The sequence below is a fragment of the Sinocyclocheilus grahami genome, unplaced genomic scaffold (assembly GCF_001515645.1).
Source record: "Sinocyclocheilus grahami isolate Dianchi unplaced genomic scaffold, SAMN03320097.WGS_v1.1 scaffold148.1, whole genome shotgun sequence".
In the NCBI taxonomy this organism is placed as follows: Eukaryota; Metazoa; Chordata; class Actinopteri; order Cypriniformes; family Cyprinidae; genus Sinocyclocheilus; species Sinocyclocheilus grahami.
In genome coordinates, this window is record NW_015505327.1 from 1713030 (window position 1) to 1740059 (window position 27030).

The 27030-nt window shown below is 38.1% G+C and overlaps 1 protein-coding gene across 3 annotated transcripts in view; it reads right to left on the reverse strand.

The window, feature by feature from the left end:
• Positions 1–2650: 2650 nt before the first annotated feature.
• The window catches only part of LOC107591921 (disintegrin and metalloproteinase domain-containing protein 9-like), a 44088-nt gene continuing 19708 nt past the window's right edge, over positions 2651–27030 (reverse strand). Inside the window, exons 5-23 of one of the 3 annotated variants that reach the window (XM_016281202.1) lie at positions 22401–22477; positions 20948–21170; positions 19299–19364; positions 16524–16595; positions 16238–16407; positions 15121–15202; positions 14851–14984; positions 14575–14746; positions 14215–14307; positions 13323–13518; positions 9642–9747; positions 9361–9544; positions 8595–8675; positions 8362–8467; positions 8084–8225; positions 7263–7329; positions 5641–5670; positions 4572–4642; positions 2651–3618 (exon numbers count right to left, since the gene is read on the reverse strand). In XM_016281202.1, coding sequence (XP_016136688.1) covers positions 3558–3618; positions 4572–4642; positions 5641–5670; positions 7263–7329; positions 8084–8225; positions 8362–8467; positions 8595–8675; positions 9361–9544; positions 9642–9747; positions 13323–13518; positions 14215–14307; positions 14575–14746; positions 14851–14984; positions 15121–15202; positions 16238–16407; positions 16524–16595; positions 19299–19364; positions 20948–21170; positions 22401–22477 — 2133 coding nt within the window. In that variant the 3' untranslated portion in view covers positions 2651–3557. The remainder of the gene's footprint in view (positions 3619–4571; positions 4643–5640; positions 5671–7262; positions 7330–8083; positions 8226–8361; positions 8468–8594; positions 8676–9360; positions 9545–9641; positions 9748–13322; positions 13519–14214; positions 14308–14574; positions 14747–14850; positions 14985–15120; positions 15203–16237; positions 16408–16523; positions 16596–19298; positions 19365–20947; positions 21171–22400; positions 22478–27030) is intronic. The other 2 variants (XM_016281205.1, XM_016281203.1) reach the window with 2 other exon arrangements.

The following is a 27030-nucleotide window of genomic DNA, read 5'->3' on the forward strand; positions in this document are numbered from 1 at the left end:
CCAACAAAATACATAGATTGATAACAAAATCTCACATTATCATAATTAAACACATTTTCAAAATGCAAATGGGAATTTTCTTTGATAAGCACAGCAGCATCATACCATACCTTTTTAACATAACTAGTGCCAGATGTTTCCAAGTGCAAAGAGCAAGAGCAATTAACATCAGCATCCTTCTTAAACTCACTGAGAAAATATCTGACAGGATAGAATTTATGAATTATTTTGAAAGAGATTTCTTTTATGAATGAGCAATGGTTACATTAGATGTGTAACTGATTATGCATTTGATCATTCTCCTGCTTCAGAGAGTTATGGCAAATGTGTTTTTTTGGCGCACAGGTCTGTCTTTTGGAGCTCCTTCATGTTTTCATAAACCAGTAAAAATGAGAAGTGTTGTTATTGTTATCTAAAACTATAGCTATTCATTTATTATTATTATTATTATTTTAAATAACACTAAAATAAGATACAATCTAAATATTAGATGAAAACCTTGCTAACTAAAATAAGTATAATATAAGTATATAAATGCAATAAAAAAGCTAAATAGAATTCTGTAAAAACAATAAAACTATGAAACAACTAAACTAATAAAAATGACAAAAGCAAATAAGAAAATGACAAACTTGAAGCCAAAATATTAATAAATATGACTGTATATAAATAAATACTAAAACAACAGACAATTGCATTTTTTCTAGCAAGCCTTTTCACTATTTTTGACCAAAAGTATAAAGCTGTATACAATTTTTTTTATGATCAATAATTTGCTTGCTCTATAAATGTTCAATTAACATGGCTGACTAGTTCATGACAGCAATTCACTGAAAAGTTCAGGCTCAAAAAAATATTTGGGTACGAGTTTGATATCACTAGTCTCAAGATAGATTGATTAATATGCTTAAGTAAATACGCTTTTGCTTATTTATATGGTTATATACGTATGTATGATGAGAGCACTCTAGTATCATGCCAGTAGCTGACCCGTACTTATTTGCAATGCTGTGTAAATGATATTTAAAATACACTTAACGGCGAATTAAAAACATCCCAGTGATTTTTATTTTCATATGCAAAACCCGAAATCATCAACCATCACACTGAAGGTAGAGTCTATCCTTGATCCATAAAACATCAGTAATCCAGAATCCACAACTGCTACCAGCTGCTTGACCTGTCTTTACACACAAATGGAAATGCAGTGCAAGAAGGGGGGAATCTATCATTCATTCAGTCAATCATACACCTTAACATAATACACAGATGTAAAATAACACTCGTTGTTATCAGACATGTATTGTATGGCACTTGGCTGATTTTGCTATGATGGAAATGTCCCAGTACGAGGAAACTGTCCAATGTGCTCTACAACAGACATGTTTGTGTGTGTTTGTTTGAGGGTGCATGGCTTTATACACACACACGCTACCTCTTGTGGTATTACAACCATCACAAACAAAGAGGTCTTTGAAACATGCAGACAAAATATTCTTTTTGTTATTACTTAACAGTTTCAGCAAGGAAGAGACTTTGTGTTTATGGCATAGTATGTGATATCATGCATAAAGTCATGTAGCCCTTGAAAACAATAGGAGAAAAGCTTCTATTTTGTTTTCATTGTTATTGTTGTCTGTAGTTACAAAAAAAAAATGGTAACACCACACTAAAACCAGCAGTCAAACATAAAGTGCCACAAATCAGTGAACAAGTTTTCATGTTTACCTGATTTTTACCTCAGCGGGGACAGAATTTCACTTGGCAAATAAAGTATAAAATAGATTTTCTATAAAAGTTGTGTATAAATAAAAGTATGTAAATAAAACTATGTATAAATGGTAAAATGATAGATTTAAATCACTGTGTTGGGTAACAACGATTTCAAATGTTAAAAACAAAATCACTTGCACTGCTGTTTTAGAAAACCTAATTTAGGAATATAATGCGCCACAGTGCAAAAGACAGCGATTTGCAGTTACCATGGGCCATTTAGATACTACTAATGACTTGATAACCTTGCAAAACGTTAAGGATTTGGATTTTATATATTATAACACGGTTTTTAGTGTGTGGGAGTGATTGAATGTGATGCTCAGAATATAATTTGCACCAAAAAAAAAAGGGGGAAACAAATGAACATTTTAAAGCCAGCCTATGATAAAAGGGTCTCTGTACATTCCTATAAACAGTGGATAGTACCGAAGTGCAATCAGTCGCAGTGGTCCTATATAGCACATAAGAAACGTAACACAATTAAGGAGATCGGTGTGTTGCCATAGACATCTTTTGTCGGGTGTCAGGTGGGAGGTGTTTAATTGGCTAAAGAGTTTTCTCGCTCCCAGCATGCACTCTGTGATGTATTGCGAGCGGAGGTTTCTTTCGCAACAGTGACCGTCTCTCGGTTTGATTGACAGCTGACAGCTGTTTGCAGCCGGAGGGGGAGAATAAGTGGGGGAGAGGTTGCGACCACCTGATTCGTCCTCGACTCCTCCCACTGCACATTTGACACTTCGCCTGTCCATCCCAGACAGAAATACAAGTGTCAGTCGGTCGTGTGTGTTGTGTGTTATACTGGGGGTGCAGGCGCTGGTCTCTGAGGCATCAGATGTTGGGTTGGAGCAGGTGGTCTGTAAAAAAAAAATGGTAACACCACACTAAAACCAGCAGTCAAACATAAAGTGTCACAAATCAGTGAACAAGTTTTCATGTTTACCTGATTTTTACCTCAGCGGGGACAGAATTTCACTTGGCAAATAAAGTATAAAATAGATTTTCTATAAAAGTTGTGTATAAATAAAAGTATGTAAATAAAACTATGTATAAATGGTAAAATGATAGATTTAAATCACTGTGTTGGGTAACAACGATTTCAAATGTTAAAAACAAAATCACTTGCACTGCTGTTTTAGAAAACCTAATTTAGGAATATAATGCGCCACAGTGCAAAAGACAGCGATTTGCAGTTACCATGGGCCATTTAGATACTACTAATGACTTGATAACCTTGCAAAACGTTAAGGATTTGGATTTTATATATTATAACACGGTTTTTAGTGTGTGGGAGTGATTGAATGTGATGCTCAGAATATAATTTGCACCAAAAAAAAAAGGGGGAAACAAATGAACATTTTAAAGCCAGCCTATGATAAAAGGGTCTCTGTACATTCCTATAAACAGTGGATAGTACCGAAGTGCAATCAGTCGCAGTGGTCCTATATAGCACATAAGAAACGTAACACAATTAAGGAGATCGGTGTGTTGCCATAGACATCTTTTGTCAGGTGTCAGGTGGGAGGTGTTTAATTGGCTAAAGAGTTTTCTCGCTCCCATCATGCACTCTGTGATGTATTGCGAGCGGAGGTTTCTTTCGCAACAGTGACCGTCTCTCGGTTTGATTGACAGCTGACAGCTGTTTGCAGCCGGAGGGGGAGAATAAGTGGGGGAGAGGTTGCGACCACCTGATTCGTCCTCGACTCCTCCCACTGCACATTTGACACTTCGCCTGTCCATCCCAGACAGAAATACAAGTGTCAGTCGGTCGTGTGTGTTGTGTGTTATACTGGGGGTGCAGGCGCTGGTCTCTGAGGCATCAGATGTTGGGTTGGAGCAGGTGGTCTGTGGAGGGTGGACAGAGTACAGGACTCAGGAGTAAGCTCTATAGAAACTGGATTCATGAGCATATGATGCTTTCAAAATGTTGCTGCTTGGGTAGAACATTACATATCAGCAGCTTGTGAGGTTTCATGATTAGGATGCTGCTTTAAAAGACACCTGTCTATGTAGGCAGCTAACACGGTCCACTACTGTTTAAAAGTTTGGGGCTGGTAAGATTTTTGAATTTTTTCAAGGCTGCATTTATTTGATCAAACATACGGTAAAAAGTAATATTGTAACTTATTTTTTCCTGTGATGCAAAGCTGCATTCTTAGCATCATTACTTAATGCTTAATATTTGTTTGGAAACTGTGATGCATTTCTTTTTTTCAGGATTCTTTTACAATTAGAAAGTTCAAAAGAACAGCTTATAAAACGGAGAGTTCCGGTCCTTGATTCCGATTGGTTGAGCCAAGTTCGAAGCGGTTGTAAATGACTCTACAAACACACACCTTTGTTTACATTTGTGCGTTGCTCGGCATCCACTTTGTTGAAACCGCAACCGTTTCTGAGGAACTACATTGTTTGGCGGAAGAATACTGTTTTTATTATCATTACACTTTATTTGCTGTTTTATTCTGTGAAACCTTACTACGTATATGGAATAACCGTTTTATAAAAGCAATAAGCCCCGTGACGCCGTGGTTTACAGTGAATTTATAACAGCTAAGGGGGTTGTAGGCACTCCGCGAGTGTTATAAATTAGTAATAATAAATAGCTTTTATAAACGGGGCTTATTGCTTTAATTTATCATTTATTTGAAACAGAATCATGTGTAACATTATTAATGTATTTACTGTCACTTTTGAACAGTTTAATATGTGTCCTTTGTGAATAAAAGTATTAATTTCTTTAAAATAAACTCAGTTTTTACTGACCCCAAGCTTTTGAACAGTATTGTGTGTATTATTACCGTGCAAACGGAGGTGGTGGCGGTCTGGTAGCATAAGATGGCACAGAGGCTGATTTATTAGTCTGAACCACCTGTGAAGAGAAAGAAACTCATGTTACTACTGAACAAACATATGGATGACAAGCAATTTAAGAATAAATGAACTAAACTAAATACGATTAAAATGAATTAATATCATTCAGAGTTAAAGGGATAGTTCAACCAAAATTGAAAATTCTGTCATTTAAGTTGATGGGCCCCATTGATTTCCACAGTATGGAAGAAAAATATTCTGGAAGTCAATGGGAACCAGCAACCGTTTGGTTACCAACATTCTTCACAATATCTTCTTTTGTGTTCAACAGAAGAAAGAAACTCAACCCTTTAAGTCTTTGTTCAGTGACATAATAACTACACAGCTCAAATCAAATGAAACTAAGCTTAAAGGACTCATTAATGTACCATTAGCCATTGTCCATGAATAATGCTCAAATAAACAAATTTTGCACTTGCCTGGCCATTCAAATGATTCAGTACAGCACAGTACAGTACTTTTTTATGCATATTAAATAATTGGGTAATTGCACACTGATGCATTTAACCCAATTACACAAAAAGATGAAATCTCGTATTAGCTGTAAACCATTATGAATATCCATGTTACACTCCTTCAGGTCTTCCTTTAGAGGATTAGAGCAGAATGATATGACATGAAACAAAAAGGTGTTCAAGAAAATTAAAAGATAAAAGCTCAAAGTGGCACAATAGCAATGAAGTCCTGACGTGAGAATTAATCTTGTTAGTAAGTATTCATTAAGACATGGTTAGTAAGAGTAAATTAGAGATATGAATAATAATAAATATGGTTATATTAATTAAAAAAATTATTAAATATTATTATTAATGTGCAAGATAGTTGTTGCTTTGACAGTAGTACAGGGGTCTTGTCCTTCTTACAAAAGTGCAGGGAAAGAAAGAAAGGTTAGGAACATTGCAGTGAAGCAGAGACTGTATAAGTAACAGGAGCAGAGATGCCCCACAGTACAAACACAGTAAAACCCTGGTAAATAAACAGTATGCAGTTATTTACCTCTGCTGGTGGCAATAACTGAGCCTGGTGCTTTATCATAGAAGAGAAAAAGAGAGGAACCTGGTCATTATCTATAGCAGTAGATGAGCTCAAAACAGAGACATTCTGTTATTGTCTAGGGCCCTGTTTACACCTGCTATTAAGATGCTTTTTGGTCGATCGGATCACAAGGATTCCCGTTCACATCTGGTGTTTTAATCCATCTTTTCAGTCCACTTTTGACCACTTCTATCCTAATTTCTTTTGAAGGGAGGGTCTATGGGCCACTGTATGTGGGCTTTTTCTGATCTTTCGAATATTGTGAAAACTTCACACAATTCACATAGGTCTATGAGCTGAACGCTGTGGGCTTTTTCTGATCTTTCGAATATTGTGAAAACTTCACACAATTCACATAGGTCTATGAGCTGAACGCTGTGGGCTTTTTCTGATCTTTCGAATATTGTGAAAACTTCACACAATTCACATAGCTCTATGAGCTGAACGCTCTGGGTTTTTTTTCCGAAACTAAAAAATGTTTGCTGCATGGATTAAAAATTCTGCTACACATATCAGTCAAAATAGTGCCGAGAGAAGAAAAAAAATCAATAGTCACCTATAAGTTGTCAGCAAATCCTTTAAATTTAACCAGTATTCAGAACAGAATAAGATCAGAAAATATAAGTAGCTATAAAATTATAATGGCATTCGTTATAAACAGAATAGGCAATGTTATAAATGATATGTTGTGTGCATGCGAGAGGCTCTGGCACGATCACGGATATTGTCCTCATCACTGCGGAAAAAACTAAAATAATTCTGTCATTTTTGTCATAAAGACATCATTTGAAGCTGTTTACTTCTATTTATGTATACTCACAATACGAAAAAACTATGCCTTTGTAAAATAAAGAGAACAAACAGGATGCGCTTTCAGCCGTCTCTGTTTCCTTGAACCTGTGGTGCTGTCATAAAAATGAAACAAAACAGATCTCTTTTTTTATTTGTTAATTATTAAACTGAAACATATTTTGTGTATCATGTTTTTTAATTTTCCGATTTCTTTTCTTCTTCGTTTTCTCCTGTTGTTGCGCATGCAGAACTAAACCACTGAAAAGAAAAACATTTATTTTTAATGAGTCACATACACTTATCCATTGTAATTTAATTTAAATCTAATTTAACATTCTAATTTTGTCGATTAATGGATAGGAAATGAACATCGTAATGTTTAAGAGTTAGCTCAGTCAGCAGAGAGTAGGCGGGCTTGAGTGGCTGTTCGAACGCATTCAACCACATGAGCGTTCACACTACAAGCGCAATCCGGTCAAATGTGTTTTCGACCACCACTGGAAGTGGTCAAAAGTGGACAAGCTCAAAACGTTTTAGACCCCATTCACACCTGTATTTAGCGATGTCCACTTGTGATCAGATCAATCTTAATACCAAGTTCAATGGGACAGTCGTACAGTCATGTTATGCTCAGGCACGTATGCTGAAAAATGTCTCAAATCTAAAGGTGCAGTACTTTAGGTTAGTTACAATAGCTCTACAGTTAGATTGATGTTAGCACTACATAGAGTGAGTTAAACGTTGGCAGTGTGGTAGTCAGTAAAGAGTCCTGTTATGCAGAGGCCACTCACCCCATCCTTCACTATATTGCTGGGGTTTCCCCGCTGGGACACAGTAGTCTGCGGTCTGCTGTCAGCTCTGAGGAACAACCAAAGACAGCCTTTCAGTATTACTATTACAAATGTCTAGGTTATACCGAACACACTAAACATCATTAGATCAAAACATTTCAACAACAACAATCGAATGTACGTTAACACTAGAAAAAGGGATGTGGTGAAAAAAAGGTAGGACTACAACACCCATAAAGCACTGGGCTCAATCAGACTATCCATGAGCAGGATACAGTTAAAAAAAAAAAAAAGCCCTGGAAGCACACACACACACACACACACACACACACATATATATATATAATATATATATATAAGTTAATGGCCACATGAAGTGAAGATAAACAATTTTTTTTTGTGTGTGTGTTTTATTTTGTGCTTTTATTTTTGAATAATTTTTTTATTTTCATTTTAGTTTTTTAAATTAATTTAACTATGCTTTTCATTAATTATTTAGCTATTAACTTTGTTCTAAGGTTTAGATTATTCATTACGATTTCATAACAAATGATCAGAAATTCTAAAATAACCATATAAGCCACACAAATCCAATGAAAATAAAATTAAATAATTTTTTATTAAAGTAAAGTAAAGTAAAGAAAATTTAATTTAATTTAATGAAAACAAGATTTTTGGCTACATTATCAGCTTAGGGTTATGCATCAATTTCAATAATTCAACAGTCATTCACTGTTGTAAATATCATTAAATAAACATAATTGACTTAACATACTGGGTTTGTTGATGCCATCATTAAAGTCCAGTGAAACTCTACTCACTCGTAGCCCTGAGAGCGTTTCTTTCTGAAAAAGCGTCGCTTCAGCTCATTCCTCTTGAAGAACACGTACAAACCCAACGCCAAGAGAGGAAGAACCAGGAAAAAGAACACAAGCAGACCATCCCTTGTGGAAGTATCTTTATCTGTGTGAAATTCAGAGAGACGGGAAGATTTTAATTTAACATAGCAGATTTGGGCGATTCCACTTGAGGTCATCACGTAAAAGAATTGATAATCCTCTGTGAAGCTCTAGCTGTGCTGTTGTTTAAGCAGTCTTACCATTCCAGGTGGGGCCGCTGTCGACGCTTCCTCCATAACCAGAGGCCTCACAGAACGGAGGAGCCCAGCCATATTCACAGTGGCAGTTTTTATTGCTGTTACACACCTGTAGCACACATACACACACTCAGCAAACATTTTATGAAGCTGAACTCCAGGTATTTAGGATCTGAAAATAGGTGTATGTAAAATGTTATATTTAAAGGGTGGTATGGAAGTGAATGCATATGTACCCCATGGCTGTGGCATTTCTTTTCAACATCACAGTCATAATTCAGAACGTCTGCACTTTTGCACTCAAAATTCAGACAAACCTGCAATACATACACATATAAGTGGTTTGTTTTCCAAAGTCAAAACATTACAGGTGAAATTGTAAAATCTTGAAAAAAACAAACAAAAATGTGTCCTGGAATAAAGATCCTTCAAGTAGAATTTTTTATATGTGATGATGTGGATTTTTGATGTGTGTGATGGTAATGACGTGTGATAGTAAAGAAATGATTCACTTTGTTCTAAGGATTAGACTATACATTACAGTTCCATAGCAAATCATCAGAAATTCAAAAAGAAGCATACAGCCCTATAAAGCTAAACTAAATTAAATTAAATAACTAAGAATAATAACTTAATTTAATTTAATTATTTCATTTACACCAGCTTTGTGGATACATTATCACTTTAGGCTATTCATTTCAATAATTCAGCATTATCTTATCTTTAATGTAGCTTTTCAATAGACACAATAAAAAGTTTAAAAGCTACTATAATATATAATAAAGCTAGGATGATTGGTTTATTGAGCAAAATAAAGCAATCATCCTAGTGGACAGAAAAGCTCCTGTAATTGCAAATCCTGTAAATCCTTATACAGAATATGTGCTCATACGTAAAAGTGGCTAAACACTTCAATAAACATATTTTGCCAATCTGCGCACATAATATAAGAAGAAATATGGTATGTTCAATAAGTTGGTCAATGTTTCTTTTCTCCATCACCTTATTTTCTCCACACTTGGTGCCCTCATTGACCATGCCGGGATCAGGCACGTCAGAGCCCAGGAGGAAGTCCACACCCCAGCAGGTAGTGCCGGCGATGGGGGTCTGGATGATTGATGGCTTGATACCAAATATGACTGAGGACTGAACGTTCTCGCACTGCAGCTTCCCACACATGGCGTTCCTGAGAGTATGACAGTGTGTGTGTTCTTATGAGGGTTGGGCAAAATTAGTGTGAATTTGAATTGAATTGTAATGCCGTGTATCTTGCCATGCTGTACCTGCTCTCACACTTCTTGAATCCATTGGAATGGTAGCCACAGTTTCCAAAGCGATCGCCTTTAGAGTTGACATCCTTAAAACACAGCTCAGGAGCAGCTTTAGCCTCTACACACACACAAAAAGACAGACATTTACAGAATATCAATTAACTTACTTCTTGTCTTTCATTTGTAACAAAAACTAAACTTTTTTTTATATATATATATATTCTTTAAAAAAATCCTGTAATAAAAAAAATAATTGCTTCAAACCAGTATTCCCTTTCAGTCGGTCACTCCGAGTCACGTCGGTGACCGACGAATTGGGATCTCGCTTAGAGAGACCAATCTACTTCGAGTGTAAACTTAACGAGCCAATGCACATTGGCATGCGATGATTGCATCCAGCTGCCGCTGATCACAGCGTGAGCATAAAAAGGCAGCCGATGCAATGCATACCAGCTTTTTGCCTCGGAGCCGAGAGACAACATCGTTCTACTCCTACCGAACTGCTTCGTGTGTGACGAGTCTAGCACGCTCTCGGGAGCTTTTTGTGTTGGCGGATGGCGCTTCAGCGGTGGTCGTTCCTGTGTTGAGTGGGTTGCGCACTTCAGGCTGCACTACCCCCTGTTGTGCTGCAAACGGCCGTTTCCCCTGTGCGTCTCAGCGCGTAAAAGAGCATTTCCCTAAAAGAGCACAATAAGCGGGTGCGTCTTTGTAAAGACGACGGATCATCTTTTTAAAGATGCCGTTTCACCCCTGCGTTTCTGGATGCAGTCGTTACCTGGCGCCAGGTGATGGTCACGATCGCTGCCTCACGTGTCTGGGCATTAAACATGCTGAGGTGGCGTTCGCGGATGAGTCATGTTCCCATTGCGGGAAGATGACCATCTCGGAGCTGCGGGCCAGGCTCCGTTTCCTCCAGGGGGGGCGGAGCTCCGTTGCCTCTGCCGCGATCTAGTGTTCGTCCTGGCGATAGCCAGGCGTGGACTACTTCGGGCAGTAGCACAGGCGGTCAGAGTGTTACAGTGGTGGCAAACCCCTCAGGGAACCAACCCTCTGCGGACCATTGCTCCTCTAGCGATCGGGGTCGTGCTTTCCTTTTTGCTGCAAGGGTTGGAGCAAAGGCTGTCTTCCTCCACCCTTAAAGTCTATGTTGCTGTGATTGCTGCTAACCATGACCCCGTGGAAGGGAAGTCGGTAGGGAAGCATGATCTGGTCATCAGGTTCCTTAGGGGGGCAAGAAGGTTAAATCCTTCCCGGCCCTCCTCTATACCCTCTTGGGACCTGTCTCTAGTGCTCAAAGCACTACAGCAGGGCCCATTTGAGCCTTTGCAGTCAGTCGAGCTAAAGTTTCTTTCAATGAAAACTCTGCTCCTGCTTGCACTGGCCTCCGTCAAGAGGGTAGGGGACCTACAAGCATTTTTGGTCGACGATTCGTGCCTAGAGTTTGGGCTGGCTGACTCCCAGGTAATCCTGAGGCCCTGGCCCGGCTATGTGCCCAAGGTTCCCACTACTCCCTCCGGGGATCAGGTGGCGAGGCTTCGAGGAGGCAGACCCAGCCCTAGCTTTGCTCTGTCCCGTCCGAGCCTTGAGATGCTACGTAGACCGGACACAAAGCTTTAGGACCTCAGACCAGCTCTTTTTCTGTTACGTATGCCGGCAGAAGGGGAATGCCGTCTCTAAGCAGAGGATGGCCCACTGGATTGTGGATGCCATCACCCTGGCTTATCAGGCACAGTGTGTGCCCTGCCCGCTCAGGTTGTGAGCTCACTCTACTAGAAGTGTTGCATCCTCCTGAGCGCTGGCTCGTGGCGCCTCGCTGACAGATATTTGTAGAGCAGGCTGGACGACCCCCAACACGTTCGCTAGATTCTATAGCCTTCGTGTGGAGCCGGTATCCTCCTGTGTTCTCACCTCAAACGGGTAGAAGCGCTGAGAGGCCCCGGTTTAGTGTCGGCTTGATAAAACTGCTCCAGAGGGTCCGTACAGTAGGCCCTGTCGAGCTTCTCCGTTCTCACGGCTGAATCCGTGAGAACCGGTAGAGGGCTGGGTTTCATATTTAGAGGCCTAAGTGTTTGCCATATGTGTAAAGTCCACGGTATAGCCTCAGAGCCCGTGTTTCACCGGCAGACTTCTGCCATTTCCATGAGGGTTACAATCACCTCTAATCTTCCATATGCACCTAAACGGATGTCATATGTGTAAGTGCTTCCGAAACCTCCTTTGGGAAGGATGGGGCTTCCACTACGTTCCTGTTCCAAGTGGAACGGGTACGTTTTCCCAGTGTTATCCAATCTCACTGAGTAGGTAGTGCTATGACAACAGTGACTGGTCTTCTTGTTGCAAGCCCCGGCCTACACCACAATGGGGCGCAGGCGGCTCGCACAGGACACTGGAAGGGGCAGCATCCATGGTGCTTTGGTAGGGGATCCCAATTCGTTGGTCACCGACGTGACTGACTGAAAGGGAACGTCTCGGTTACGTATGTAACCCTCGTTCCCTGAAGGACGGAACGGAGACGTCCCGTCACCACGGCTGCTGTACCACCGCTTAGTGGCCTGGTCACTGGCTCGGCTCCTCAGCGAAAACCTGGTATGTGTTGCACCGGCTGCCTTTTTATGCTCACGCTGTGATCAGCGGCAGCTGGATGCAATCATCGCATGCCAATGTGCATTGGCTCGTTTAGTTTTCACTCTCTAAGCGAGATCCCAATTCGTCGGTCACCGACGTGACGTCTCCGTTCCCTCCTTCAGGGAACGAGTGTTACATACGTAACCGAGACATTATCTTAGCATCATTGATTTACTATTTCTTTTTTTTAATTAGTTTTTTTTCCCTGTTTTAATTTTGTTAAGTTAGTTATTTTGTTGTGTGTTCTTGTCATTTTTATTAGTTAAATATGTCTATATAGTTTTTATTAACTTTTATTTAAATTTTACTTTTAGTTATTTAGTACATCAAATTAAAATAAATGAAAATGGTAAATGTTTCCTTGGCCCATTCCTTTTTTTTTAACAACTTTATTTCAGTTAGCATTTAATTTTAAGTAACAAGTTTAAAATTGTTATTTTCTTTATTTTTTCTTTATTTCAAGCTTTTAGTTTTAGTTAACTATAATAACTCTGCTTCAACCTCACATACCATTTAATCATGTTTTATTTCATATCAAAAGATAATCACATGGAATAGAAATTACTACTCCTAATGTTTATAACTGTGATAATGTTTGACAACATATCTTAATCAACCTTAATAGACCTTTTGTTACTGTTCAAATGTTTGGGGTCAGAAAGAGTTCTGAAGGATCATGTGACACTGAAGACTGGAGTAATGATGCTGAAAATTCAGCTTAGATCACAGAAATAAATGACAAATATATTCAAATAGAAAATATTTTTTTAAACTGTAATACTACTTCACAATGTTACTGTTTTTACTGTATTTTTATCAAATAAAAGCAGCCTTAGTAAGAAAAAGAGACTTTTGAACAGCAGTGTCTGTGCAGTTGGTGGAGGTGCAGGTCAGTTAGTTTATCAACAGAGGTCTTTTTATGTTCCATAATTATTTAGAAACCTGGTTTGTGATGTTTAAATCAGTGCAGAATATAACAATATTCTTTATCCAGTAATCAATATTGGATAAACAATATTCGTAATTCATATATCGCCCACACCAACAAGTACAACATTGTATACTCACTCGTGCCGAATATGGCCTGACACTGGGTGTCGTAGTGCTGGCACAGGCCGTTGTAGCAGTAAGCCTGGCCTTGTTTGCAGGGATGGCCATCCTGTTTAAAGACGTCGTTCTGACAGAGGGCAGATGAGCCATTACAGTACTCTGCCAAGTCGCATTCATCAGTGCTGCTTCTGCACACTGTACCACCAGGCAAAAACTGACAGATAGAGAGAGAAAATATTACATTTAAAAAATGTGCATGCGTTTAATCAGACCACATAAGCAAAAAGAACTACTGCATATTGCCAGATGGCATATGCATGTATATATTAGCTCTGTCCTAGTAAGCTGGTCGATGAGATGTAAAGTTTGATGCACTGGTAGAAAAGAAATATATGACCTAACTAGCCAAATTTTCACTCACTGTGTAAAGGACACATGCAATATTTCCTTTTTAATTTGGCCAGAGCGAGGTATCTTATAAAGCAGCATGGAAGGCTTGCAAGTGTTATTTTAGTATTATTTATATACTATTATAGTATTTATTAATATTTTAAATTAGCTTTTATTTTTTTATTTTCAGTTATAAGTTTTTATATTTTAGTTCATTTTAGTAGCTAATATTTTAAATATTAGCAATTTTGTTATTCGTTTTTTATTATTTCTATATCTAGATGTTTATTTAAATTTTATTTTAGCTTTAGTAATTTTAGTATGTCAACTTAAACTCACTTTATTTAGGTTATTTGTCAAATCAGCATTTCTAATTTCATTTTTTTAATCTAATATTTATATTTCATTTTAGCTCTATTTCAGTTACCAGAAATTATTTTTAATAGTTTAAGTTAACAATGACAACACTGCATCTCTGGGTTTGGAGTAGCGCTGTAGTGTTAGAAAAGGTTGTAATTACCCTGCAGTTCTTGCAGCAGACCCCGTACGCACACTGAGCACCTGACCTCAGTTTACATGTCTTCGGCTCACAGCACAGGTCCTTCTCACACTCCTGAAACATTCACATACACAACCTTCAGAAATTCTTTTTAGTCTTTATTAGGGCTGCAACAAACTATTATTACAACTATATTCATTAGTATGAGCACTGATTTTATTGATTAGTTGTTGCAACTCTGGTCTTCATCATAAACTTTACCATCACTGGCTCAAGTTACTAAATCAGCCAACATTATTCAAAAACGTGAAATCAGGATCAGCCCTCTTCATCCAATAACTAAACAAAATCACAAAACTGATCTAGAATCAGCCGACTCACTTCCTCTGACCCGCAGTCACACTCTTCGCCCACATCTACCAGCTTGTTCCCGCAGAAGGGGGCGCTGTACGCCTCGTCCGGCCGCGGTATGTTCAGCAGACAGCGGCCACCTGAGTTTAAGATCATCTTCTCAAAGTCATCAGCACTACAGCTGCTGAAGTTATGAGAACCACTGAGAGAAAAAGAGAGAGCATCGAAGGACAAAGAGACGGATCATGGAATAACTTTTACAAAAATCTCACTGCATATGGAAACTTGTAACACAAAAACACTCACGTTGCCCCTGAGTTCATAATACAGTGCGTGACATCGCATTTACAGTTTCGGCCATCATCATGGTTCATCCCAAGATTGTGACCCAGCTCATGAGCCACGATGGAGGCGAAGGACATCACATTATTATTGGTGAACTGAAAGGAAAACACACACACACATACGCACAAAAACACAACAGACATTTAGATACTGGTGACTGTTCAGCAGACACTGAAACAGCGTGTGTGTGAGTATCTGTAGCATATGAGGAGTGGATCAGAGGCATCATACCGAATTAATTCCACCACTATGACTTCTGGAACAAGCTGTGCCAACAAAAGCCATGCCTGCTGTTCCACCAAAGCCTTTATTTCTGTGACGAGAGAGAGAGAATCAGACAGGCAATTTCTACAGCCATAAATGCATATCGTTGTTCACAGAACAATTAATATGACCAGTCTGGAAAACAGGATTTTACTTGATGTACAATGTAAAGGACTTTTTCCTTTCGGCACAGATCATTTATGAACACATTTAAGATCTAGAGGTTATTGGGGGGAACAGCTGTGCTTACAGGACACGTCACATTCATAGGTGATGATTCACATTTTTAACATAGCTACTAGTGCAAAAACTTAATCTGGAGGTTTTTCAAATCGCTTGGAGTTACAGTGTTTCCAGCTATGAGCAAGTCCTGAAAACTGCAAGATGTGCATTCTTTGTCGGGCTTATAGAAAGTAATGAATTACCAGAATTTCAGTAGTCGGAACCAATACCAATACAATTACACATTTCTAGACACATTTTGGTACCATAGCAAAAACTATTTTTAACCATTTTATTTGAATTGTTCTTTTTTAATTGAATTGAAATATTTGAAAATAAAATTATATAAAAAAATTAAAATTGTAAATTATTAATGCTACTAAAAATGCATTAAAACATTAGCATGTAGCCTTCAAATATTTTTAAATTATGTAACCGCTGCTTTAAAAATATCAAATGAAAATTTAGTAATAAAATAACAAAGAAACACATTACAGATAACAGAAGATCACAGCAAGGCTTAATGCACAGATTTTAGTATCGTAATGAATCATATCCTTCTGGATTGGCTTTAAAATTAGGCTGGCATTCGTGGACAAGTCCTAATCGTTGTTAAAATCCTTAATCTCAGATTGTTACCATTTTACATCTGATCTTGTGATGGTTTTATTGGTTATTGACAGTTTTATAATTTATGGTGTGCAGCAAGGCTATGTATTAAGTCCTTTTCCCTGTTATCTCTGTAAATGTTCCCTTTGGGTGATATTTTTACAAATGAATGTTTCATAATAAAAATGTTCTCCTGACACACTTAAAAGCACTTCCATCATCTGATACAGGTCGTAACAGAGAAAGTTCATACATGATAAGCTGTGCGCTGTCATGGCGACGACGGTGAACTAGCTCTTTCTCTCTCCACTGAGTAAAGCGGCCCAGCACTTCTCCAGCACTGCCATCAGTATTGATGAAGTTCTGCACAGACCAGATCTCCAGCCCCACCAACACAATACGGATATTCAGAGCCATGTACATCTAAGGGAAAGCAGGACAAATAGATCAAAAGAGGAAATCACTAGGCCTCTTAATAATCACTATTTAGTAATATAATTGGATGCATTCTTTGCATTCATTTTAAAACATGAACTTACACTATCAACATAGTTAGCGATCTGTACCATCTCCTCGCGTACTGCTGTTTGATTCCTTTTTTTGTAGTTAAACTAGAGAAGATAAGAGAAAATAGAAAAACTAGGAAGGGTTTCAGAAATTGGACACAATTCTCACATCAATGCTTAAATTACCCAGGCAGAGGCAATCACATGTTTTCATCCCACACATCTCCAAATGTTCAATATATCTCTCCACACTTCCACTCACACTAACAGTTTAAGAGCTACTGATTGACATTTCCCTGAGTGCAACATAACCATCAGACAATGGGAAAAGAGAAGATGGTGCAAGACAGGGGCGGCACTAGCGGTGGCTGAAGCCCTGAATGTTTTCAGTAAAGCCCCGAATGTTTTTATTACTATGCCTTGTACGCATCATCACTGAGCTTTCATGCAAATTAAAATAATTTCTATTAGAAACACACATCTCCGCACCTCTAACAGTGTCTACTTACGTTGTCATTCACTCCTGACAAGATCCACCCACTGAGGATCGTACATTTAAACTGGCCAACCATCGTTAAGAAGATAATATGGTCTATATGATCCAGCTAATGAGATGAGAGCTATTGGAGCCAGGCAGTTCGTTGTCGTGTACTTTACTAGATCTATTAAACGGCAAGATGCAGCTGTTTCAGGTATCTGTAACTTACTGTATAACTTATCGCTATAATACTGATCTAGCCATCTGTCAAATTAGGTTTTTGTTACTAAGCCCTGTCACTATAAAGCAACAAATATAGATTTTTAATCATATTATATGGTTATATGCATATTATACGTCTTCCTAGGACACACACACGCATTTAAAGTGATTAAATGAACGGTTTGGTTAGCATGGTCTGTGGAAGACGTTTCTTCGTGTCAGGGCAACAATTTAATAAACAAGAAGTTAATATTAAATGACTTCAATTGATGAGACAATATTGTCTTGCTCTATTTCCCTAACACGCATGGTTCCAAACAAAGCCGTGAACGTTAACCATGGTTTTACTACAAATAAAACCAAAAAAACATTGGTTACTATAGTTAAACCATGGTAACTACAAATTAACCATGGTTTTGCCACACTAACCATAGTTTAACAATGGTATTTGTAGTAAAACTGTGGTTATATAAATGGTAATCAATACGCCAAAAAACCATGGTTACTATACTTTTACTATAATAAAACCATGGTTAATTTCCGTAAGGGGTGCGTCTCTGCAGCAACACACAGCGGTGTTTCCTTACTGAATGAATTTACATTTTTGAACGAATTGGGTGAGCCAATGTTTCACTGACCCATTCAACAAAAAAAAACGGTTGCTGCATTCCAATATGCCTAACTATACTACGTCCTTAAAAGTATGTACTCTTTTGGTGAGGAAAAAGTATCGCTCTGTCGCATATACACGCATAATGATGCATTTAAAAGTTAATGGCCAAACGGATGTTTATAAATGTTCACATTGTTGTTGCAGATGAAATATAACACAGATAACATTAAATAAATATATTTTACCAGGATAAATGTTGAGTATTAGTAACTCAAACCCCTTTATCTAAACCTCTCTTTACAGTACTTGATGTCATTCGCGCCATAGATATGTATACGTAGATGCCTCATTAGCGGCTGTTTCTATGGGCCGCTATACGTAAGCCATCCGCCATATTGGAAGTGTCAACTTGATGTCATTCACCATAATAATCAATGAATATTCGAAGATGCCACAATCCTTACATATCTATGGTTCCACTCCTCTCTCGCATTCTCACCTGTGAAAGGTTATCCTATTTCTTCGGGAATTCAAATCGCGGCAGTTTTTACAACCATCGGCTGTGCAGGATTGTGGCATCTTTGAATATTCATTGATTATTATGGTGAATGATGTCAAGTTGACCCTTCCAATATGGCACATGCGTCTACATGCTTGGATCTGTCGAATGAGGCATCTACCTACACATATCTGTGGGTCGCACACATCCGCAATGTTTGCAGTTTTTTTAATGCTTTTATTCGTGTTTGTAGTTCTGAACCGAATCCTTCGTCAAAGTGCAATGGATTGTGGGCGATAATAGCCGTTAGATTGTGCACGGATCCACACTTCAAAAATCTACCTGAAATAGTAGACTATCCGGGGACTTTTGGCATACTCTTTTCAACATATTATGTTTTGGGACACATTTTGGCTTTTCTAAACTCACATACTATTTAGGATGGATAGTATGAACATTGGGACACAGGGAGTTTCTTACTTCCTCACTGAATGAATCTACGTTTTTGAACGAATTGGGTGAGTCAGTGATTCACTGACCCATTCATAAAACAGCTTCACTTCGTTCCTGAATGAATCAGCCATTTTGAAGGAATCGATTGAATAAATTACTCAATGACTCATTCATTATACAGTGGCTTGCCGCCACCTACTAGGCAATTTTTAGGCCTATTTAAAAGCATAATTCTATTTTTAATTTCATATTTCTGTATTCCAATTTTTTATATTTAAAACACTGATCTAATAACATTATTTATGCAATTTGTAAGTGCAGTGTAAATGCATGTAGAAGAGCTCCTCTCCTTAAAAAATATAAGTGTACAGAGCCCTGCATGCTTAATTATACTTGGGTCTTTTAAAAAAATAAAGATACTTAGCCAATGTAACTTTTAAACATTTTTTTCTAAAGTGTATTCTGACCCATGCTTGGATGTCTCTGGGCTAAGCCCCGGATATGCTCTCATCCTAGAACCGTCCCTGGAGCTACATAACTTACTCTCTCATGATCCACCACCAGCAGGAGTTCCACATAGTGTGTCTGGTGCAGCACTGCTCTCTTTCTCTGTTTGGACAGACAGACAATTAGTTTTTTTCAGCTTTGTTTGCCAACACAAGCATTGCTACTATTATGATTTGACAAATTATTAGAATTAATTCTAACATTAAAAACCTCTGATAGTAACACAGTCTAACTGAAGGCACATAAATACAGAATTAAACTACTTTAAAATGACTGTGGCGTAGCCTAAAGTCCCAGGTATACTTCGCTTTCCGTGTTCCGCACCGTCTCGCGTATAGCCATGTCTGCACAGCTTTCAAAGTATACTCAACTGCAGATCAGCGTGGATGGACAAGTTCCACACATGCGCAGTACTACTTTCTTGACTCGCCGTGTTAATCATTCACCTCACGCCTGCGCTGTTGTATGCGGATCGTCCACTCGGTCACAATAATTGGGCTGAAAGCAGAAGGTGTGGACACTTCTGATGACAAAAATTGCGTTACGAGGACAGTGTGCAGACCGTCGCAGATGGCCAAAATACTTTGGGCTTAAGGGTTTTAAAACTTTGAAAGTTTTTATTTTAGCAAATTGCTCGATTGCCTGGTCCAAACCCGAGCTCAATTGCTCCCCCCCTCCCACTGCCCCCTCTGGTTTGTGTTCATATTGTGTTTTTTTTGGTACGTTTGTGTCATCAGAGTGGCAGCTGTTTACCCCTATTACTAGGTAACGATGCAGAAGACAGCAAATTGAATGGATGCTTGTTCGCTTCATTTTTGTACTTCGGCTTTTGAATATTTTGATTAATTTCCAAAGCGCCAACACAGAACGGCACATGAGTCTATTTGTCAGGACTGTAATGCAAAGGTTCAAAAGAATGCGGGAGTTACATTCTGCGAGAAGAAATTAGTTATAAATTCTCTCTGCAGTGCGTCAGTCACGCTTTTAAGGAAAGTTAGTGAGTAAACACATAAATACACAGTCTGACCAATTCATACGTCATTAATAGCGGTTCACTTCCGTGATTTAGTACAATTGGGTTCACATCAGAAGTGAACCGTACCCCAGACCACCCTTTTTAGGCGGACCCGGTTACGGTTCGCGGGTGCACACCCGAGTTCAGAAAACAGTTCACAATCACATTATCCAAATGAACCGAACTCTGACGTCAAATGAACACGGGTGCACACCAAAAGTGCTAGTGTGAAAGCCCCCTAGACCTATTTATACTATGAGAAAAAAAGAAAGAAAATAATCATAATATTATGAGGACAACAAGATGGCAAATTGTAATAAGTGTGTAAGTGCCTTTAAAATATATAATAAGTGCAATAATTGTTTTTATGTCACTGTACTAAAACAAAACAAATTATTATTGTCTAAAAACGTCTCTTACTGTCAAAACACTTTGATTTTAGAACAATTCAGTTTTAGAATATTCAGAAATACTGTAAGAAGTCTAGTCATGTCAGTGTAGAACCTTTAAAAACACTTGAAACTGAACATATACCATCATGCACAAACACACTACTGCAACATACTCCCATGTACACATCCATTTTCTTTTCCAGCATTCGCAGTTAATTAGCTGTGTTCTAAAGCTTGTGTAATTGCTCATGTCATTGTTAGGATTTGGAGTGACTCGCCCTGATTAGATGGCTGCCAGCTTGACCAAATGTGATGTTATGGACATGGCTGTCTGTAGGTTTCCTTGGTGAAGCTTCGTCATCATGGTTATGAAAGTGAGGCGTTCCACAGCTGAGAGGTTCTTTCTTGACATCCTCCAAACGATACACCAAGTGCTCATCGCTGGTGGAACCTTCCAACGGTTCAATACCGAAACTGGTGCCCTCCGTGTGGATAACACCCCTAAGGTACATACGCATCACACACACTTACATATAAATATATAACAGACTTGGATAAGCAGAGCTTTGGCAACCTACTACAAACTTAAAGAGCCAATCTGATAATGATTTCTTTTCCATGACCTTTTAAGATTTTATTAAATGTCCATGACTTTTATAAGTTAAAATGACAATTTTGAAATACTCTTAAGTTTCTATGTTTTCCAGGACTATGGAAACCCTGAATATTATGCCAATGGATCCTTTTTTGACTCGTTAAAGTCATGATGAATTGAAAGTAGAGACAGATCTTGACATATATACGAGTGAAACGGACTATTGAAAAGGAACAAAAAGGGCTGGGCACTTGGTTCTATCTATTGGTTGTTGATTGGATGGAGACAGTGGCGTACAGGAAACCCCCCCAGCACTCGCGATGAGTAGGGGCCCCGTTGCAGGACATTCTAAAAGGCATTCACAAATCAGATTGTGTGTTTGATTTGAAAATGCAAGACGCGTTAAACTTTTAATCTTCTTTTGACTTGAGCACTGCGTTTTTAGAATGCTGTGTCCTGCTCGAGACGCGAGCGAGAAGCATATGCAAAAGTAGTGCAGTGGAAAAACTTGGCTTAATAATGTTCTAAAACAACCAGGAAAATGGTACCGTAATCAAAGTGGATATTTTTACGCTTAACGTGGCTTATTAAGACAGTGATAAGACGGTGATATTAAGAGATCAAACTCTACAGAAGAGCTCAGAATATGAATGCAAAGTTTTACGTTAAGCGTTTACCTCCCACTGTAAAAAAAAAAGCGGCAACGTGCAATTGTTTATTGTAGATATTACCGCATGAAGCACATTTTCAGAGTATCATTACGCTTAACGTGGCTTAATGCATTAACACAGTAAAAGACCAAATTCAGACATCACTGAATCATCAATGAACTGACTTTAACTGAAAAAATGACTGTTGGTTATTGTCCTCTCGCATTATTGACAAACTATTTTCCTGTTTGACACTGTAAAGCTGCTTTGACACAATCTGTATTGTATAAAGTGCCATATAAATAAAGGTGACTTGACTATAGCTACAGCTTGATGACACAAACTGTTTTTGTGCCCTGGTCTGCTGCTGCGCTTCTCTGATAACAACCTGCTTGAAATGGTAAACGCTTCAGCAGTTCAGTAATATTACAGTCCGCTTCTAATGTAACATTTCAGTCTATCCATTTAAAGCTTCTGTGATCTCACCTTAACCCAGAGCACAGGCTGAGTGCTGCAGAAGAGCCCTCCACATCCTCTATATAACCACTGTAATGACAATGACCCTGAGAGAGAGAGAAAGAGACTTTAAAAGAAGCCAAAATAAATACAATAAAGCCTTGACTAACAACCATCAAAATTCTTGTTATTAAAACCTGAAAGATGTTTGCTTATCAGGGACCGGACCCTATTTAGACGCTCTGACAGCTTTACTGTAGAGCAGTGGTTCTCAATCAGGGGTCCGGGGGCCCACAAGGGACTTCAGATTGATTTAAAATAAAACAAAATATGCATTAAAAATAAGACAAAACAACTAAAAATCTAAATATTTCATATTTTAATTCAAACCCTCAACAATTTTTTTTCCTTTGAAGAACCAGGATTCCCACAATCTTGAAAAACTGATTTCTAGACCTGGAAAAGTCATGTAAATTAATTACATCTTTGGATTTTGTCGTGGACAATGAGGGGCCTTGGAGTCAAAAAGGTTGAGAACCACTGCTGTAGAGCATATGTGAAAGAGCAACATTCACCGTCCCACCTGCAACCAATCAGATTATATAATCATGTGAACTGTACATTAGACATTGTCCTGTGTCGAGGGGCTGTTAATACTGTGTCAAGCTGATTTACAGGGATTTCAAGGGGCTTTACACACTTAAATTTAGTCTGTTTTAGCTTTCACAGCCCCTTTGTAATCAATAATTAGCATAACACACACATTTAGCATGCAGTGTACACATTAGTACAGTGTGTGACGGTTGTGTTTTTGAGTGTGTGTGTGACCATGCATACACACACACACACACACACTCAGCAGACCGGATGAATCAGTTCGTGTCATCAGACATTGAGCTGCTCTAATGAATCACTATTTCAGAAAAACAAGAGCAGAAAGGCTTCATGAAACCATCTGCTAACAAAAACAGTATATATCACAGTCCTCTGGAGAGGTTTAACCTCTGGATAAACCCTTATAAGACAAACATCTCTAGTAACATTGCACATACTTAGGATTAGTGATATGAACTAACTCCTAATAAGTATTACTGTACATGTCCGTTTGTACTAAACTCAGGAATGATACCTCAAATCACGAGCAGCCAGCATACCAGTGTTGTTACTGTTAACTAAAAGTATAAACAATTATTTTTGTTAGTTGATTTAGAAATTTCGAGAGGGAAAGCCACCACTCACATTTTCATCAGGAAATATAACATGTAGGTTTGGTAATGATAATGCTTAGCATGCTATTCTGGAGGTACTGGAGTCACATAGTGTCTGAAGGCATGATTTGTAACTGTAGTTTTTTGGCATAGGATGTCAATACCCATGGCTTTCATTCAGTGGGAGTGTCATTATTTACATCATTAATACTCATTGCTTTGTTTCCCAGCTTAATGCCATGAGAGTTATTAGAGTTAAAAAGCAGAGGCGTCTGTTCTATCGTATGTGTGTGCTGATTTGAGAAAAAAAATCTAGTCCACCTTATATAGCCATTTACTCTGATACTTTTGCTAATACTCAGGAACGTCTCATTTGATCTGATGGAGGCTTTTATACAGCATGTTTTATTGACTGATAGTGTGTGTCTGATGTAATGGGAATCAGAAAACACATCCTGTAGAAATCCCACCGGACATCATACACAAGTGAGGGTCAGCCGAGCCGCTGATTCACAGCCACTGCTTTCTGAACGGATGTTTCTTCTCTTCTTAACTCTCTATATCTCCTTGTGAAAAAGAAGCGTGCTAGTATTAACTATATTGAATGTACACTTTAAGTGTTTCACATCTTAAAAGAAAAAACTGTTTTTGCACTTAATGTAATATTGATGAAATAAAAGGCCACTTAAGTGTCCTTAGAGTACACTTTCATGACTGTTTCTTAACACACTTAAGTGCACTTTGTAATGATGTCAAATTAAAAGTTTTATTTAAAATATTTTAAATCATGTTTTAATAATCTTTTGTCATGCTTTAAAGAAGTACACTTCCTTTAATGTGTTGACTAACATACTAAAGCACATGTAAAGTACTTGTTTATAGCTTTAGTGTGTTATTTGATATTAAAGTTAATACATTTTAAAAGCAAGCTTCATCATTACAAATTTAAATAAATGACATACAAGTTTCAATAGAAATGACATTTAAATATATTTCAGTTTACTATTAATATTTGTCAGTACATTCAGCAGTACACTTTAAAGAATCAGTCTCTCTAAACCCCTCCTTTCCGTGAGCCCTCACTGCTGTGATTGGTCAAATGGCGCAGTCCTTTGTGATTGGTCCAGAGCCGTAGAGAGATTGGCTCTGGATTGGTCTACCATGTACAGCGCGCGTGTCGGAAACGAAACGCTTATTGCCATGACGGAATGACAGCCCTGGGGACTTGTCAATACATAGAAAAGATGGTATCAATGATTGTACCTTACCAATTCGAGTCGGAGTCTGATGATGAAACGGTTGAACTGGCTGATTGACAAGAGACTGATTCGCAAGCACGACTGGAGCAGGACGTTTCTCAGTGGTAGTAAGTGTCAAGTTTTAACAAGTGTGTGGTAATTATAAGATGTGATAAAACAAAGTTACTCTCACAGCAAAGTTACTCTCTTCTCGACATGATGTTAACCACAAGGAAATTTTACTGTTTGTGGGCGGGCAAGTTGGCGACGTAGAACGTGGGCAGACATTGTGCAAATGTGTTACTTCGTGACGTAGAGCCGTAACAGAATACGATTTGAATTCCTGATGACTTTAGGCGATTGCGAGCCGACTCTTTTTTTTGATAGACAATAACTTTATTTATCGTGCACTGTCGGTTTCACAACTTTGCAGATAGTTTATGTTCACATACAGCTACATGACACACTGCATGAAAGGTAATATTCGAAAAGGCATAATAGGGGCACTTTAACCATATTTTAAAGACAATACAATTATTGTGCATTTCTGTATTTCTTTATCACAAGGGTCCCCTGTCTGAGGCAGCAGAACAATTCTTCAAAATAACCTTACAAATTCAATCTCATGCTCTTTTCTCATAAACTGAATGTTGGCAGTCGGTCTCTCCAGGCTACTGCACAAAAAAATTCTAGCTGTTAGAATAGAAAACAGATTAAACTGACCACTGCACTTATTTGATTGGATGTTCACAATTAAAAACAATTTCAAGATATGAGAGAACAAAGCACAATCATATTTAAACCTTCCTGCTTCATTTAAAGTGATGTTTTTATTTTTTCAATGTTTAAAATCCTTATGTTATGCCTTGTTTAATACACAGAGACATCTATAAATAAATCATTCTATGATTAATTTCTCAGAAAAGAAGCATTGTGTCTCTGTGGTGCAATCAAACTACTGACCCATTTGTTTGAACGTTGAGTCATTATTTTCTGCTATTCAGTTTGGTGACGTAGAAATTACACACTTCACTTAAAGCACTTTTTTATATTGACCAAAAAAGAGAAGGCCTTATTTGGTTTGATGCACCAGATGTCCACATGGGGAGGAAAGCTATAAAGCGCATGACGAGGCAATAATCACTGTGCAGCTGTTTCCTGTTCTCTAACAAGGAACTGTGTCATCAGACTTTCACATCACTACAGTCTCAGATCAGCATTTCACTAAAGATCTAACTACAAGACATTTCAGACCACACCCAAAAAGTTTGAAGCAAATCCCAAGTGGGTAAAACAAGATTTCTTCCTCTTAAAAGCCAGTTTTATACAGGATTGTAGAGGTCGACCGATAGTGGATTTTGCCGATACCGATTGCTAGGTTGGACCACACTGGCCGATACCGATTAATTAACCGATTGCTTTAAAATTGATATTGAACAAAAACTAAAATAGTGCTTTATTAACAAAACCAGTACTGAACCATACTAGTAGTAGTAGTAAAAATAATAATAATAATAATAGTAATAGTAAATGTTGAAATTAACACACTCTAACAAGGAACAATACTTACACAGCTTTCATTAATCTTAATTCTACAAATGGACTCTTATTTTAAAGTGTTACCATTTCATTTCAACTGTCATGCTTAAAGATGCACATCTTTAAATATATACACAAAGGCTACAGCATTAAAATTATATACATATGGATATTGTATGTATACTCTCAGACTTGAACTGCTTCTATTCTTGAACACTTGATGATTATCTAATAAAAGTCTAGGAGAACTCACCGGTATCACACACACTCCGGACGCATCGCGTTCAACTCGAGCAGCGGTCTAAAACAGTTTATTTAATCACCAAACAGACACAAGTTTACTTCAAGAATGAACAATTTGGCATGGATGAGTTTGAAGTTCGGCGTTTAAAAAACGGAGCAAACGGAAAGAGAAAGCGCGACCTATATTATAGCTCTATAAATGAAGCACACAGACTTTATTAGAGCCACAGAAACGTTTTGCTGAAAATGCACAATACACAATTCATTATGTACATTAACAACGATTCGGGACCAATATAATGTAATTTAAAGGAAAACTATGTGAACGGCACTCTGTGGCGCGGCAGGATTTTCTGTTGGCTGCATTTAAATCCGCGTCTGGATTTTCTGTTGGCTGCATTTAAATCCGCGTCTGAAGTTTCCCGCTCTGTT